The sequence below is a fragment of the Panulirus ornatus genome, chromosome 27, assembly GCF_036320965.1.
Source record: "Panulirus ornatus isolate Po-2019 chromosome 27, ASM3632096v1, whole genome shotgun sequence".
NCBI lineage: Eukaryota > Metazoa > Arthropoda > Malacostraca > Decapoda > Palinuridae > Panulirus > Panulirus ornatus.
Genome location: NC_092250.1, coordinates 18,919,615 through 18,937,702, shown reverse-complemented (window position 1 = coordinate 18,937,702; position 18,088 = coordinate 18,919,615). Strand labels below are relative to the sequence as shown.

Genomic DNA, 18,088 nt, shown 5'->3' with positions numbered 1-18,088 from the left:
TCCAGGATATTTTATACGGGGTTTTCAGCCCACTTAATCTTAAATGGACTTCAATGGACAAACCATCTGGATAACACTGATCATTGGTTTGTGTTTGTTCTATTGAACACATTTATAACTTAGTTATCATGTTAGTTCTAATGATTTAGGATTGGACTTGTATTGACAGGACTATCAAGAGCTTTCTGTATGAGGCTGGCTTTCAATGCTTTTTCAGCCACAAGATGACCAACTTGTTTTGGACTCAAATAAAAAGCCCTTTCAATTTTTAAAGATTCAATAATTTTAGCGTAAGCTATTTCCTTGCAACATTCATCCGTAACTTCCTCTGAAAATTGTTTCTCTCTTGTTAAAGTTCTTGGTTCCAATTCAGTGCTACCTAAACGCTTTGAAAGTAAACGTGCGATATTTATAAAAATTTCGCAATCTTTGAACGTATTTGTATTTAACGATATTGCATTGGGAAAAAAAGACTTTAACCCAATCTGAGTCGAATAAGAGTTGACTTGGCAAATGCGAAGCACATTTTTAAAAAAAATTGGCCATCACGATCATTATTAACCATTGCTTTCATTATTCCATAACAGATGTGAGCAAGTGCTATCGAGACCGCGATTTCAGTTTGATTCGTACCATACAACTCGCCCCACAAAAAAGCTGCAATGTAGCAATAAAGTATATTCAGGGTACGAAAGCGAGGGACGAATGAGGCCCAGGGGAAGTAACCTTTTCCTAACTTCCGTTTCAAGGGTTTTACCTGGACATTTTCAATTTTATGCGTTTTCCTGGCCGGGAGCACCTCAAATAAAATTCCCGGGTTTTTCCCGTTTTCCCTGTGGCATGGGAACCCTGTATACATGCATTCTGCCAATCCTCGGACACTTCACCATGATCCACATACAATGAATATCCTTGCCAACCAATCAACAACAACAGTCACCCCCTTTCTTAAATTCAACTGCAATGCCACTGAAACCCGCTGCCTTGCCGCATATCATCTTCCACAAGGCTTTCACTACCCCTTCTCTCTTAACCAAACCATTCTCCCTGATCCTCTCACTTTGCACACCACCCAGACCAAAACAGCCTACATCAGCAACTTTATCATCAAACACATTTAACAAACCTTCAAAATACTCACTCCATCTGCTTCTCACTTCATCACTACCTGTTATGACTTCCTCCCTTGCCCCTTCACCATTTGTTATCATCTTATGCATTTTATTTACCTCCTTCCAAAACATCTTTTTATTCTCCCTAAAGTTTAATGATACTCTCTCACCCCAACTCTTATTTGCTGTCTTCAACCCTTGCAATTTCCTCTTGACCTCCTGCCACTTTCTTTTATACATCTCCAAGTCATCTGCAATCCTTCCTTGTAAGTATTGTCCAAATGCCTCTCTTTTCTCTTTCACTAACAACTTTACTTCTTCATCTCAACACTCACTATCTTTTCTGATCTGCCCACCTCTCAACTTTCTCGTGCCACATACATCTTTTGCATATGCCATCACTGCTTCCCTAAATACACCCCATTCCTCACCCACTCCCCTCATGTCATTTGCTCTTACATTCTCCCATTCTGCACTCAATCTCTCCAGGCACTTCCTCACACAAGTCTCCTTTCCAAGCTCACTTACTCTCACCACTTTCTTCTCCCCAACATTATCTCTTCTTTTTTTGAAAACCTCTTCAAATCTTCACCTTCACCTCTACAAGACAGTGATCAGGCATCCCTCAAGCTGCCCCTTTCAGCACAATAACATCCAAGAGTCTCTTTTACACACCTATCAATTAACACATAGTTTAATCATGCCTTTGATCATCTCTCCTATTCACATGAGTATACTTATGTATATCTCTCTTTTTAGACCAGGTATTCCCAATAATCAGACTTTTTTCAGCACACAAATCCACAAGCTCTTCACCATTTCCATTCACAACACTGAATACGCCATATACACCAATTATAAACTCAATTGCCACATTACTTATATATGACAGCTTGAGAACGGATGTGAGTGAATGTGGCCTTTCTTCATCTGTTCATGGCACTAGCTCGCAAAAGCAGAAAACAGCAATCAAGTATAAAAAAAAGAAAAAAACATACCTGATTAAGATGCGAGTTAGCTGCAACATCAGCAAGGAAGGTAAGAAGTGCCATGAGGACTTCTCTGTTTTCATCTGGCAGCAAAAGGACTGCACACTGCAGGGCTTCCAGCCGATGCTCAGCTGGCAGATCTTATTGGAAACAAAAAAGGAATATTATGACTGCATTAACTGCTACCACATTATGTAAAGTATCAACTTCCAGCTCACTAACATACTTATCATCAAAACATTTTTGAAAAGGGGGAAACTGTCAAAGCCACAATAGGGTTTTAGGTGTGGTCAAAGTTCTGTGATCAAGGTTTAATCTTATGTGGCTGCCATCCTCTTTTTTTTTTTTTTTAATTCTGAAAAAAGTGCTACCAGTTACTTCAAATCATTCATATATAATGACCGAATCAATTCATTACATTTATTTAGTGCTTGGAAAAGTGTAAATAGGAGTGATGTGGTATACAGGAGAGATGTGCTACCTGGGGCGTACCTAGGGGAAATAGCACCTATGGTAAGCACTGAAATTGCACCCCTGGCTTGATTAAAAGTGCACATACTGTGGAAGTATATAAAAATATATACAGTGTAATTATAAACCATTGAAGAGTTAGGCCAAAGTTAAATTTATATAAACTCTTAAAGACTTATTTGATCAAAATTGTAACATAGGCACCCAGGGCACCTGCCATACCCTAGATACGCCACTGTAACTATTACCTTCAATATTTGGTATTTTTCTCAGAAAATATGATATCTTTTAAAAACTCCTTACACGAAGTATTTTTAATGCTGAATACAAATCTGGTGTTAAAATAATGTTTAGTCCTCTTAATGACATTTGATTAAGCTATTACATGAAGTCAATTATAAAATATTTCTGTTCCTTTGCATCTTATTTACTGATTATGTATCAGTAACTGAGAGCATTATGATATATTTTCATGATTATTTCAAGTAGAAGTGCTTGAACATCTTATCGTTCAATTTTGAAACAAAAAGTTTTTTGGGCTAAAAAATACCCTGATTTATGACATCTTTCTCAGCTAGAGACTGAGTGTGAACGAAAGTGGCCTTTGTTGTCTTTTCCTAGCGCTACCTCGCACACATCTGGGGGGAAGGGGTTGTTATTTCATGTGTGGCGGGGTGGCGATGGGAATGAATAAAGACAGGCAGTATGAATTATGTACATGTGTATATATGTATGTGTCTGTGTGTGTATATATATGTATACATTAAGATGTATAGGTATGTATATTTGCGTGTGTGGACGTGTATGTATATACATGTGTATGTGGGTGGGTTGGGCCATTCTTTCATCTGTTTCCTTGCGCTACCTTGCTAACGCGGGAGACAGTGACAAAGCAAAATAAATAAATATATAATAAATAACAAGTATTTTTCAGGCTGAATACAAATCTGGTGTTAAAATATCATTTAGTTATCTTTGTGACATTCCATTAAGTTGTTAAATGAAGTCAATCTCAAAATGTTTTCTGATCCTTTGCATCGTATTTACTGGGTATGAATTGGTAAATGAGAGGATTACGATATATGTTCCATGCTTTTTTCAAGTATAGTATTCATTCATTTATTATATTTGGTCGCTGTCTCCCGCATTAGCGAGGTAGTGTAAGGAAACATGAAAGAATGGCCCAACCCACCCACATACACATGTATATACATAAATGCCCACACACGCACATATACATACATATACATTTCAACGTATACATACATATACATACACAGACATATACATATATACACATGTACATATTCATACATGCTGCCTTCATCCATTCCTGCCACACATGAAATGGCACCCCCCTCCCTCCGCGTGCGTGCGAGGTAGCGCTAGGAAAAGACAACAAAGGCCACATTCGTTCACACTCTGTCTCTAGCTGTCATGTGTAATGCACCGAAACCACGGCTCCCTTTCCACATCCAAGCCCCACAAAACTTTCCATGGTTTATCCCAGATGCTTCACATGCCCTGGTTCAATCCACTGACAGCACGTCGACCCCAGTATACCACATCGTTCCAATTCACTCTATTCCTTGCACGCCTTTCACCCTCCTGTATGATCAAGCCCTGATTGCTTAAACTCTTTTTCACTCCACCTTCCACCTAACGAAATAGCGTTGGCCAGAATATTAGTTTACTATGCAATGCAACAGTTCTTGAACACTATATTTTTCCTGTTCCGAATGCCCATGCACACAGCAGTGGCAGCAATGTCCAAAATGACACAACTTCTGATCAGGAAGCTGCCTTGACACTCAATCAGTTTTAAAACATAAACAGGTGAAAGTGAAGAAATGTGTGTGCAGATGTAAAATGGGTAAGAAATATGAAAGTATGAAGTAAACATATTATGTGAAAAAGATTCTACCCATGCTATTGTCATATCAAAACAAAAGCAAATATAGATAGATAGGTTTAGAAAAAAATGTTTTCTAGTTTGGTAAAAAAAAAAAAAAAAAAAAAAAAATAATAAACTTACATTGGAAGATTGCAATAAACATCTCTGACAGTTTGTTGGTCAGCAAAACTTCTGGCAACTCCCTGAAGTATGTTTTGACCATGTCAGCAATGTCACAGGTCCCAAATGCTGAATATTGGATATCATCCCCTGACTCGTGAAATTCTCGTAGCTTTTGAATGCGAGACCGAACCCCAGGTTTTCTGAATATACCAACCTGGAGGAGATAGAACTATTCTGTTAAATTCCCATAACATGTAAGTAATCAAAATCATGTGTGCATTTGTTTCAAAGAAAAACCTTTTAAGTGACTACATTTCTAATATCTTGCAAATTCATAATTTCAGTCTACACATTATACTCAAAATCAATAGATAGGCTCTTAACATGATTGCAAATGAGTGTAAATGGGAGCTCCTAAGTTTCAAGACAAACTACTTATTGTAAATGAAAATAGCTTACAAAAAGGATTTGGAGGTAAAGAAGCCTTTCCTTAGCTTTGAAAAGAGAGAGTTAAGAAAGTTGAGACCAACCATATGGTATTATGAACTTGTATAATTTGAAAACCACTCATGTATGAAATGATAGGAAGCACACTGTTGCCATGACATTTACATCTCTTGTACGCAGTAGTTGGTAGGCAGCCAATGACCAGGGAGGTATATTACCAGTACTACAGGAGGGTTAGTGACATCTAGTGAGCCAGCACTGTACTGGTTGTGAAGTTGCACTCCTCTGAAACAGGTACCTGTCTTTTCTTTCTGCCTCACTAACATGAGGCCTACTAGCATTCTGTACACAAACATACAAACTTTCCTTGTCATATGTAACCTTTGACAACACTTAACTCTTGCAGCTCATTCTTTGTAACTAGATTTTTCTGTGGTGAGCACTAAGCACTAGCCTTGTCTTATGGCAAAATGTTTTTTTTTTTCATACTGTTTGCCATTTCCCGTGTTAGCAAGGTAGCGTTAAGAACAGACGACTGAGCCACTGAGGGAATATCCTAACTTGGCCCCCTCCTCTGTTCCTGGGGATAGGAGAGAAAGAATACTTCCCGCGTATTCCCTGCGTGTCGTAGAAGGCAACTAAAAGGGAAGGGAGCGGGGGGCTGGAAATCCTTCCCTCTCATTTTCAGTTTTCCTAATGAAGGAACAGAGGCAAAATGGTTGGAGCAGTAAATAGTAGTAGCAAGTAGGAACATTAGATAGAGGCACTCATTAAGAACATTAGGTGGGAGCCTAACAGATTGCACTTGCAAGTTTTTCATTTCAGCATTAGCACAGCACAAGAAAATTTTGACATACAACAATATGGAGGCAAAGTGCTGTCATCTAGTGGTGTATCAAGAAGCACGAGTAAGTGATTTTCTACCACTATACAAACTTTTCTGGCCTTACACTTATGTGCAACACTACATCTGGCCAAGACATAAGAACTGCTATAACCTGTTATCCCTATCCAGTCAAAGTGCTATTACCTTGTTATCCTTATCCAGTCAAAGTAATAAAAAGGTTTGCTACAACACAATAACTTTTGCAAATGACTTTTAATTTCTACCTTATTTACAAAAACCAGTAATAAAGATATAATCTTTTCTTAGCAACTGTAAGTCCTTTTAAGTACTTACTTGATCTAAACTGGTAGCTCTGAGATATTGGAGGGCAGCCTGAATGCCTGGGGGTAGGGGCTGACCTGTTCGTTGTGTGATCACGAGAAGAGGAACACCAAAAACTTGACGATCACGATAATCAGGAGTTTTCATTTTTCTCATAAACTTTGGCAGTTCCCAATTCCATCCACTACGATTACTTGGGCAGTATCGTTCCATGAGTGCTGTTAACCTGCATGAATCGACAGTCACAAGTGATGTCATGCTCATGATTAACTGGCTCCATTAGTTTTTCCAGAGTAATATGCACTTCAACAATTTATCAAAAAATTATTCACACAGTGCAAAAGACTATCATAAATGTCATGGTGCAATATAATTTACATCAATCTGTCAAGAAATCAAAACTCACCTTAGAAGGGCCCTTTTCCTTAAGTGGAGCATTTGGCCTGCACTAAAACCATTAATTTGAGTTCCTAATTGTCGAGTACTAGGAGGGTAGGATTTTCTGTTAAAGCTGTGCCATCTGTCAACAGTGGCTCTGAAAATCAAGCAAGCATTTCATGTTTTATGCATCATCACTGAAAATGTACATCTTTAAATATTCACTTCACATTATTATCTGTGTATAGGGAATATGACAAATTTTTCTAGCTAATCATAAGCATAATTTGTCATTCTGATACATATTGAAAAGGAGTTCATTTCATAAAACAACTCAAAATTTAAATTCAATGTACTAAGTCTCGTTTCACAGAACATATATGAAGGCCTTCAGCAATAACTTTTGAAACCAACCTTCTCTGGCAAGGTTCATAATTTTCATCATCATCATGTGTAGATGGCAAAGGTGAATCTCGACTCTCTACTGTACACTCACTGCTGCCAGAACCCTCATGTGCACTGGCTTCTGAAAAGATACTTCTCAATGAGAACTTACAATGAAAACCATTATTTAAAGCACAGAGCAAATAGATATGCTATAACAGGTGGATTCAGTTATCAACAGCTGAGGTAAAATGTATTTCTTAACGAAGAATTTTGGCTCACTTTTGAGTAAACCAACATTGCTAAATTTCTCTGACAAGGACAAAAAGTCAGCATAACATCCTTCTTACACACCACTTTAGACTGTAGTTGAAGGAAAATTCCACCGTTGCTTTTCCAGGACAAGACTCCTTATTAATCAGTCTGACAAAGCAGCTTATTATAACGAATCTGAGCAATATTCCTCTTCTCTCAACCTCAAACTTATTTAAGTTTAAATGTGGGACAAGAAAGTTTTATGTACTTTGGAATGGAGAGGGCAGTGAATCTAACCAAAGGGTCTGAAGTGAGTCACAAGGTGGAAGAGGGGATTAAGGTCCTAGGGGCATCATAGAATGTGTGGAAGAAGTTAGTGCCTGTAAGGGTAAGATGGGTGCTGTGTAATATTCATAACAGTGCTGTATGGATAATCTTTGCCCTAGAACACAAAAGAAAGGAAAAAGATGGACATGTTGGAAACTGAATGCCTGAGAATAAAAAATGGTGTAAGGTGGGTTGATTCTGTACAGAATGATAATGGCAGATGTGTGGTAGAAAGAATAGTTTAACTATGTTGTGTTGAAATGGTTTGGGCTTAAAGAGAAGATGAGTAAAGAGAGACTGAACAAGAGAATCTACAGATCAGATATAGATGATGAACAAGAGAATCTACACATCAGACATAGATGAAAACAATGATGGAGAGACACTGAAGGAAATGGAAGGGCAGAATGAAGGAGGATTTGGGGTATAAAGGCCAGATTATAAGGAGGGCATGGAGTGTGCACTGGACAGAACAGACTAGATTAGTGTGGTTTACAGGGCTGAAATGCTGTCAATACGCAGAACCACTGCATATGAAGCAGTCAAGGTAAACCATGAAGCTGAGCATGGGGCTTGGTTGTAGATATAAGCTCTGGTTTATTACATTATACATGACAGCCAGAGATTAGACCTACAGTTGACATTGGTCATCTGCACCAGCCTCAACATACACACATGTGGTCTGCATTGATGACTGTCATAAATGCACAGGCCACTTGGGATCAAAACTGCACAGGTTTGAATCCCAGAAGCAGCAGTGGGTCCACAGTTCACCCAGCTGTTCCTCCTTCCCTAAGGGCTAGTCAATAAATTGGGTACCTGGCAAAGGCTAGGATGTGTGTGTATACATCTACAATACACAGTACATATATACAAGGTTAAGAGAAGGGGTAACAGGAGTGTAAAACATTCTCCTTATAAAACATACAAAAAAAAGTACTTTATTTGTGCATTATATATCATATACTGATAATTTACCCAACAAGACTAGTTAAACTCCAGCCTTACCATATTCATATATGCATGATACATCATCAATGAATAGCTCTCATGTGGGTCCATAATTTTAGTACAATGCACTTTAACTTGTAGAATAAAATTTCTGCATGTATATATATCATCTTATAAAGGCTTGCCAGAATGTCAGGAACAAACAAATAATGGCCATCATCTACACACATTCAATCTCTAGTTGTCATCTGTAGCATTTCAGAAATAAAATCAATTTCAACTCACCAGAATCCATGACTTCTGGCTGGTAGTCATGATAGCTCTTGTTACAAATGATAAGAGGAACATTATCATACACAGAGTGCCTCTCTTCATCAGGACTTGGCAATGGAGAGATGTTTTCTGAACTTTTCTCCACACCTGCAAATTTTTTTTACACATTAATAATAAGAAGTGTATGCTAATAAAATAAAAAAATCTATTGGCATGACAGGATCTTATTAAAATAAAATACTGTTGTTAGTACCTTTTCCCGTGAGAGCTCAGTTCCCGCATAGAATTACACAACATTATGCACTCAAGTTGCCCTCTGTGGATGGCCTAGTAAGGGCAAGGCACTATAGGTAAAGAAATGGCACTGGAGTAAACCAATTATGGAGACTTTTCCTACAGTCATCCCCTTGAGGGAATTCACAGAGGGAATGACTGTCAAAGATATAGATAGATAGACACAGAGAGGATATTATGTCCACACTAAAATATCACTGCAACAGATTAATGAACTGTTTTATAAAAACAAAGATAAATGATTCCTTACTGCCTCTTATGCTGGCAAGAAAGTTATCTCGAGCAATTTGCGAATCTTTGCCATAAGTAAGAGAGCCAGTGTGTCGCAGCTGACCTGCCCTAGACTGCCTCCCTGTACCTGCCTTATTGGTACGCTTTTCAGGTGATAGTGAGGGTGTCTGGAATGTGGAATTAAACACATCAACCTTTCAAAGATTGTCATTATCAGACAGAAAACTGTCAATATACAACTAAAGATAATTCTTTGCTTTATTTGTTACAACAATATTTCCATACAAAGAATATAAAAAGCAGATAACAATCATGTTTTGGATAATTACTATCTATTTAACACATCAATCAGAGATATCCTGGAACTTTTGCATTCTATAAGACCCTAACAGCTCTTTATATGTCTACAGACAATGCACGTTCACTATTAAACAATTCTCCTGAATGATTTTCATAATCAGTAAAAGTTAAACTACAACATTAATGTATGGAGAATTACTACGTCAAAAGGTAAAAAATTTCTGCCAAACAAGAAGTAATAAGAGAGGGAAGATATACTTCATATAAGTAATGACAACAAGGTATCTTCATTATAAGGCTGATGAGTAAACAAGTGTAAGGATTTCATACAATACGTCAACTAATGCTAAATGAACTAACTGGCTTAAAATATGAACTTGCTACATGGGGACATAAAATATATTCATTCCCACAATTTGATTCCTAAAGTCATTTCAAAGCAATAAACAATTCTTACCTGCCCTACTGGTGCCATCTTATTGGAGTTGGCATCTGTGAGGTAGTGTCTCCAAGTTGGTGGCGAGCACTCTGAATCACTGTATGCTCCTCCCCCACCCTCCCCACCACCATGACTGCTGCCTTCTCTCCGCCAAAATCTCCGTCTCCGCCGCCCTCGAAACAGTGGGGTGGAAGTCTGGGAGTGATCGGAAGCTAAAGATGAGGAATCCTGCAAAAAATTAATTATTTTTGCTGCATCTACCACAATTCACCATCACCAGTAAGGACTAAGTAATATTTAACTCTACATGAAAGTAAACTGATCATACACTGAAAAAGAAAAGTTAAAACACCTGACCCCTTAAAGTATTATTGTAAACATGAAAAAACAAGGAAGTCTGACCTGTATCTCATGTATCACTTTAAAACATCATTAGTATCATTTATTATGGTTCAAACTGAATGGCACTGTTAGAATTACCAAATAACACCAAATCCTGACTAACATATCAGTCTGGTTTTCAAATATGAGAAATAACTGAAACTTGTGCACTTAGAGAAAAAGAAAAATATATGAAATAAGAGTGCTTGATTAAACATATGTTAGGGGAAAAAATTGTCAAAAAAAAAGATAACTTCAAGAAAATATAAAAAGTCAGTCCTTGAAAGTACTGAAGACTGGGGAGTCTGAATATGTATGCATGATGATGATGTAGTACAATGCACTTTATCATTCAGTACGGAATGTATTACATGAATGAACATTTCTTTCTATCTATTACAATTACTCCATTCCAAATTTAAGTGGGTGCATCAGGTCAGGTACAACAGCCCCAACACATTACTTACATACATTTAAAACAAAAAAGCATAGAATCCCTGGAACTACAACAAAAATTTCTCTTATGCCTAAATGCATCCGTCTCTTTGGCAAGATAAGGTGAGGAACAAATTAACAATGACCTCATTTACACATATATACAGTCCATGGCTTTCATGGAAAATGAAACAAAACCAAAGGCTACCATCCAGGAGCCAAGTGCCACAGATTTCTTCACTGTTTACTATGACTGTTTTAAATGTCCTGGTTCACCCCAATGGCTGCATGTTGGCCGCCATAATACATCATATCGATCCAATTCATTCTATCAACAGCATGCTTAACATCCTTCTGAATATTCAGGACCCCATTCATTCTTTTTCTTTAGGTCATCCCTTATCTCCTTGGGCACCATATCTCCCTTCCTCCCCTCCTTTCTTTCACATATATCCACTTAGTCCTATCTTGCTTATCCTCTCCATATATCCAAACTTTCAGCACAACCTGGTTGATCCTTTCAGTAAGAATGTGGTTACCAAGACAACTCACAACTCTCAGTCATCCCATACCTTATCAACCCTTCACAACTACAACACCGTCCTCAGGTATTTCACTTCTGGTGCATCCAAACACTTCCTTTCTTTGCCCTCACTAACACTGACCTCTCCTACATAATTCTTGAATGCAACCCAAGATTTTAAATCACTCTTCCACCCAAAATCTCATTTCAAATCCCATGGTGCCATCTGTTGGAACATCCACTTTAAAGTACAGAAAGCATTCCACTTCTCCCATGCCCTCCCAGTTTAAACTTACACTCAAACAATCCTGTCTCATCCCTTGCTGCATCTAATTACCTTATTTTTGTTCACATTTACATTCGACTTTTTCTTCTTACAACCTCTCCCAAACTAACAAAAATTTTTATACCAAGAATAATGAGTATGCCTGATCAACGTCCAACAACAAACCAAGTGTTAAAAAACCATAATATGACATATACAACTAAAGAGACAAAAAGATGTGAAATTTAGCTTTGTCTATAAACCTTAGAAAAGGATTCTCATGGCAACCATCCCTGTGAACTGAAAGTGTGCGCCTTTGAACTTGCACCTATGCTTGCTCATCTTCCGTTTCTGCTTAAAAATACAAACTTTTCCTTTTCCTTAGAAACATGCATCGTTACATCCCATCCCTAAGATGGGTGGCCATTCTGACCCCCTAACTATCATCCTAATGCTTTGACATTTACCATTTCTAAAGTCTTTGAATTCCTCCACTACTCCCATATCCTATCCTCAAAACCTGCAAAAGTCAGTTTTCTCTCTGATCACCAATATGGCTTCCTATCTTAATGTCTGGTAATCATCCCTGAAAAATTTTGAGGAGTTGTGTAGTTGCTCTTGACATATCCTTTGGCAAGGTGTGGCATCAGGGTCTCATCTTTAAGCTCCCCTCTTTTGGCTTCTCTCCCACACTTTGCTCCTTCATATATTGCTTCCTCTTCGGCTAATCTATCTCTGTGGTTGCTGATGGATCAGCCTCCCCCCTTTTTCATCAACAGCAGTGTCCCTCAAGGTTTTGTTCTGTCTCCTGTACTTTTTCTCCTTTTTTCAATGATTTCCTCTCCACAAATAATCCAATGCACTCATACAGTGATGACTGAACAATGCATTCATGTAAATCCTTCAATTCTGTTCCCTCTTCTCTCACATGATCTGCATCTCGTCTTGACACAGCTTCCTCAATAAACTCAGACTTGGACAAGATATCTCAGTGAAGTACACAAAATCATGTGAGGTTTAATGCCTCCAAGACTCAATTTCTACCAATCTCTCTTGAAAACTTCTCACAACTATTGTCTCTTCTTTCACAGTCCTATAATTCCACCTCTTGACTCAGAGAACATACTTGGTATTATTGTAACATCCACTCTTTCTTGGAAACTCCACATTACAGGAATATCTTAAGTCTGCCTCTAAGAAACAGGGTGTCCTGTTTAGATATCGAAATTTCTCTTCTGAAAAGCTGCTCTGTTTATTTAGGTGGATTATTTCATCCTTGTATGAAGTACTGCTTTCATATTTGGGGTGATTCTAGTTCTGAGTTGAGTCAAAATAGATTCAACTTATATACTGTCCCAAGCTAACTTTCAAACTTGACCCCTTTGTCCTAAGTCCCTAAGCCGCAATGTTGGTTCACTTTTCTTCTTCTATTGGTATTACTTTGGTATTTGCTGGCTTGTGTGCCCCAACCACTAGCTAGAACACACAATACTAGGCAAGCTGCTGCAGCCCCATGATTATTGTGTGGTCAATGGCAACTCGAGGGTGGACCATTTTGATACCTATTTCTTTCTTTCCCTACATGTCGAATCTTTGGAACTCACTACCTTCTCATGTTTTTCCCAATAATTATGACCTGGTACATTTTAAAAAACAAGCCTTTCACTTTCTCCAAAATTCATAAATACTTTCCCTTGTCTTCTCTTTGTTTCATAATTCTCTTTATATTTCAATTAAGGCCCTGCCTTGATGTGGTCTTTTGTCTGTGATGGAACCTTCAACATAAGAAAAGTGATCTTTACAAGTATGATAAAAATTGAAAAACACAGTAAAGTTTAAAATCCAATAGAATAGCCTGGATAGGATGTTCTGATATATGTAAGAATATGCAATCTGGATGTAAATCAAAAGGTTAAGATCAATAAATGGATAATCATGCAAAGTAATTTAAGAAACAAGAAAAGAAATGAGTAAAGTACATGAAATGAGTAAAGTACATGAAGATGCAAGAATGGAAGTCATGGTTCCATTCCTGAACATAAGCTTAAAACAAGTGAATTAAACACTGTACAGTAGTTCCGGATGGAAAGTGGGGTTTGAGATATATATTTGAAAGCTTAGAAATATAAAAAATTTGCCTCCATCAGTTTTGTTTTGAAATGGTGATTAATTCTTGCTTTAATCTGCTGGCAAAAACCTGCCAAGTGTTGACTTAAGAACTGACAAAGCATCAACAAAATTAAAAATGACTTAATAAAAGTGTCAGAAAAAAGCTCTTGTATGTGTTAGCACAAGTGACTTGGTTTAATTTCTGAACAAGCGGTAAGCGCTAGCAAAATGACTAATCTCATTCATAGAAATCTCAAGAATAAGCACAATGATCAGCTATATCAATCGAGGATACGTAAACAAATGTACAAGCATATGTTTCACCTCCAAACAACTAACAAGGATTGGCGAATCGACGATCTCATAAAATTCATCAATAGAACTAGCATTGATTACGCTGATAACTGGAAAATAAAGAGTTCCCGAGAAACCTGTGCATTTAAGTTAAGGTACGTCATTTGGCTCCACCTCCAAATCTGCGTAATGAAATGGGAAATCCGAACATGATCAAATAGGAATCAGAAACTGAAGCAGGTTTTGTGTGGACAAAAAAATATATGCCCATCATGAAATGGGCAAGTGCACAAGAAACAGATAGGTTATGGGACTTTATGAAAGTGTGGGTAGTGATACTCACTTCGCCTGGGGTAGACTGTCGCACTTCCCTGGTTGTGGTGCCCCGGGAGGAGAGCTCAGGAGAACCATCAGGAGAGATGTCAACACATACCAGCTCTGCCACCCGCGCCTCCATGTGTGCCTCATCAACCAACTGCGAGATGAAAACAAAATAATAATCAGCTACTCGGTATTACTAGATACCAGTCCAATATATGCATGATCAACATCTTCAAACCTGAGGAAAATACGATCCATAATGATAGAAATGCTTAAACCTGAGAAAAATGCAATCCATAACGATAGAAATTTGTCTTACAATCTTATAATCTTATATTCTTTCATCCATATCTTCTTCACATCTTACCTTAGGACTACTAATAACGACACCATCCCTGTTCTGTCTCTTTTTCTTCTTGTTCTTGAGGGACTCCATGCGCCTGAGTATCGCCTTGGCGCCATCTTTCAGCCGCTCGGAACCCGACCGTTTGAACTGGCCGAGCAGCGCGTCGTCAGGTAGCTCCAGCCCTCGCGACTCCCCGCACACTTTGCCTTCTCCTCCTGCAACAACACATCTCATCAACCTCCTGGGGTAACCAGAGAACCTCACCAGAAATAACATGTCAGCAATGTAACTCGAAATACAGAAACAAACATAGCGCGTGCAAAACAAGAGATCCTTCATTCGAGTTGCAAAGATATTTCACTTCATTCGAGTTGTGCCTTGTAGAAAACTGAAATATTAATAGTTAAAAATACTACTAATACCATTAATAATAAAAATAATGATACTTCTACAACTCATAATACTGACAACAATCATCAAATGTTAACCCTTTAAACTACAGATGCGGCGATTATATAAATCAATATAAGATGAAAATAATGGCAATAGAACCGATAAAGTTATAACTGATTATCTTATAATTCTACAGCGCTGGGACCTAGTGGTTATTCAGTACTATTTTAATAAGAATTTCATTCCCTTTTGCATCGAATAATAAGTGAGGTTTCTAGTGCTGATATGTGTTTCCTCTACGTTACACTAATGAATATGAAAAAAAAAGCTAACCAAGAATACCCGATCAAACGTTGTGTGTGTGTGTGTGTGTGTGTGTGTGTGTGTGTGTAAGTGAGGGAGGGTGTCCCCCCAATACCACACACAGTTCGTTGATCACTGAGGTCAACCCGACATGACCTGATTCGCGCGGGGTCAGATGGCCTTATCTACTCCACCCCTACATGTCCTGATTCTGTATGGGTCAGGTGACTGACTGTAGCCACTACATCTGTAAACCAACCTAGCCATAGTTTAACTGCCACTAATTAAAAACATACGATCCATCATCTCCAGCCTCACCGCGACACCTAGTCATATCTTAACGTGGTATATTCATCACTTGGCCACACAAACATTAAGGCCAAGTCCTGATGAATCCTTAATCCCTCGCATCAGATGGGTTACGACCCTTGACCACGACGGCACGATCTCTGGGCGTGGTATTGCCTGTCCTTTGACCTGATCCTTATAGGGGTCAGGTCATACGGTTAAAGACCATCATACCCAAGGGTCGTACCGTTCTGCTTCGATGGTAGTGCATTTGCGGTCTACGGGCGCATCGCCGTGCCATCATGGGCCGTGCTGATGCGATCAAAATTAGTGCTGTCGTGCGGGAGGGGGATTCGACGCCACGTACTGAGACAGTATTGCTCAGTCAGGTGGCCAGTCTCCAGGCCGTTGACTAACGTCTCGACACTTGCTGATGAAGGGGGGTGGATCTACACCTCCTCCCCCCAACCCCACCCAACACACACCACAGGGTGGCCGGGGCTTGGCTAGGGGGAGGTGGATGTGGAAGATGGGTGAATAGGAGAGGTCGGGGGGGGGGGGGGATTGTGGATCAACTGTTCTTCAAACCTTACTCATGGCTATGTAAATATTCCAGTAAACCTGCCAGTCTATCTATCTACATGTACCTTACCCATGAGCTTTTCCAAATGGTGTAATTATCAAGCTCTAACTTGATCTTAAGCTCTTTTATAATTAGTTAATTCATTATTATGACCACCCGGTTGTGTAATATCAGTAATATCCCCAACTGTGTAGTTTCTGCCAAATGGCAGTCTATATTCAATAAACCTTTCTTTATCTATTCATTTATCTATTTACTGTTCCTCGACTAAACCATATGACCAAAGGGGTTACAGGTACCGCAGTCTAGGTGTGTGTGTGTGACCTCAACATGACCTGGAGGGGGGGAAGATGACCTTAGGAGGAATTAAGTGACCCTCTCACCACTTTTTCATGATGACAAGCAAACCTTCTCCCTATCATTGACTGATTTGGCTCATCAACACGTCTGTGCTGTGGTCATTTCTTATGTTTTGGTCCGGTGAATATTTTTTTCCATAAATCAAATACAATATTTTGAGAGAGAGAGAGAGAGAGAGAGAGAGAGAGAGAGAGAGAGAGAGAGAGAGAGAGAGAGAGATGCAGGTGCGAAGGAATAAGGTCATTCGAGAAGACACGTCCAAGCCGCCACAGAAAACGACGCGACCAACGAATCTTGGGAGTTGTCGAACCCTGACAGACGTTATCAAAAGCTCAGATACCTGAGTCGGCTGGGCGCGGGTGGCAGGTTAGGATCGCGCCAGGTGGCCGATACATCAGCAGAAGGGACGAGCTGGCTGACGTATCACCAGACACACACCAGAGAATTGCATTATCACTCGGGCGACACGTCAAGAGACACCTCATCAACCTGAGCACCACGGAGTAGGCAACTCTGCCTTTGGCTATCAGCGCGCCTGGCCACACGCGTCCTACCTAAACCGACCCCGAAGGATATAACTACCATTACTTATAACAAGAAACTTTCCTGACTCTACACTTTGTAAGTGGAGGAAACTTATATGTACGTGAGCGGTCAGCGAGCGATGGTACACGTACCACTAGCGGTACGCCAGATCCGCCCAGACACAATGTGGTGTCAAGCTTACAAGTTGCAATCGCAAATGAAATAGGAACAAAAATACCTCCTTGTATCATTACTGCTCCTGGCAAGCGAACTCTACCCCGCCCCCCCCTCCTACCCCCTTCAACACCTTTAAACATAAAACTCTGCTTAGTAAACTCTCCATCCAGGTCACTCATCTAACTATATACCTACTGACAAAGAGCTTTGAAACCAAAATTAGTCTACAATGATGAACTCTACGTACACGTGTCAACAGGAAGCTCTGCCAGTTACACGCTTCTTTCTAATAACTCTTGTTGTCTGTTGGGCACACAAGACACCGAATGACAAACACGTCAGTTGTCCATACACTTGCCGACAACGAACTGTACATAGATCACCTGACAAGGAAAACTCTCCTGATTCTCTTACTGATCAAGAACTCTGCAGGCTATGCGCCTGTCAAGCAGGAACTGCTGAATGCACGCATATACACTTGCTCAGCACACCCGTCATGTCCACCGACGCAAACTAGCAACAAAACTACACAAGAAACAGCATTCTTTCTTCTTAATCTTAGTCACGGACAGAAGTCCACACAGAGGTCAGGCCTTACTTGATACATGTCAAGGGGTCTAAAGACTTTGTTTCATACAATGGAGTTAAGAGTGAGGGAGACGAGACAGAAACTGTGAGGTACATCAGTTTCAATATATACACAAAGAAAGGTTGATCCATCAATTACTGAGACAGACCAGCCAGATAGG

The 18,088-nt window shown here is 39.3% G+C and overlaps 1 protein-coding gene across 5 annotated transcripts in view; it reads right to left on the bottom strand.

Annotated features, from left to right (window-relative positions):
* Positions 1-18,088, bottom strand: part of LOC139757629 (uncharacterized) — a 529,494-nt gene that overhangs the window by 14,269 nt on the left and 497,137 nt on the right. For 3 of the 5 annotated variants that reach the window (XM_071678288.1, XM_071678289.1, XM_071678293.1), the window contains 10 exons: positions 14,732-14,925; positions 14,387-14,518; positions 10,055-10,264; positions 9,317-9,464; positions 8,785-8,919; positions 6,997-7,108; positions 6,611-6,739; positions 6,217-6,430; positions 4,608-4,803; positions 2,111-2,241 (listed from right to left, as the gene is read on the bottom strand). In XM_071678288.1, coding sequence (XP_071534389.1) covers positions 2,111-2,241; positions 4,608-4,803; positions 6,217-6,430; positions 6,611-6,739; positions 6,997-7,108; positions 8,785-8,919; positions 9,317-9,464; positions 10,055-10,264; positions 14,387-14,518; positions 14,732-14,925 — 1,601 coding nt within the window. The remainder of the gene's footprint in view (positions 1-2,110; positions 2,242-4,607; positions 4,804-6,216; positions 6,431-6,610; positions 6,740-6,996; positions 7,109-8,784; positions 8,920-9,316; positions 9,465-10,054; positions 10,265-14,386; positions 14,519-14,731; positions 14,926-18,088) is intronic. The other 2 variants (XM_071678290.1, XM_071678292.1) reach the window with 2 other exon arrangements.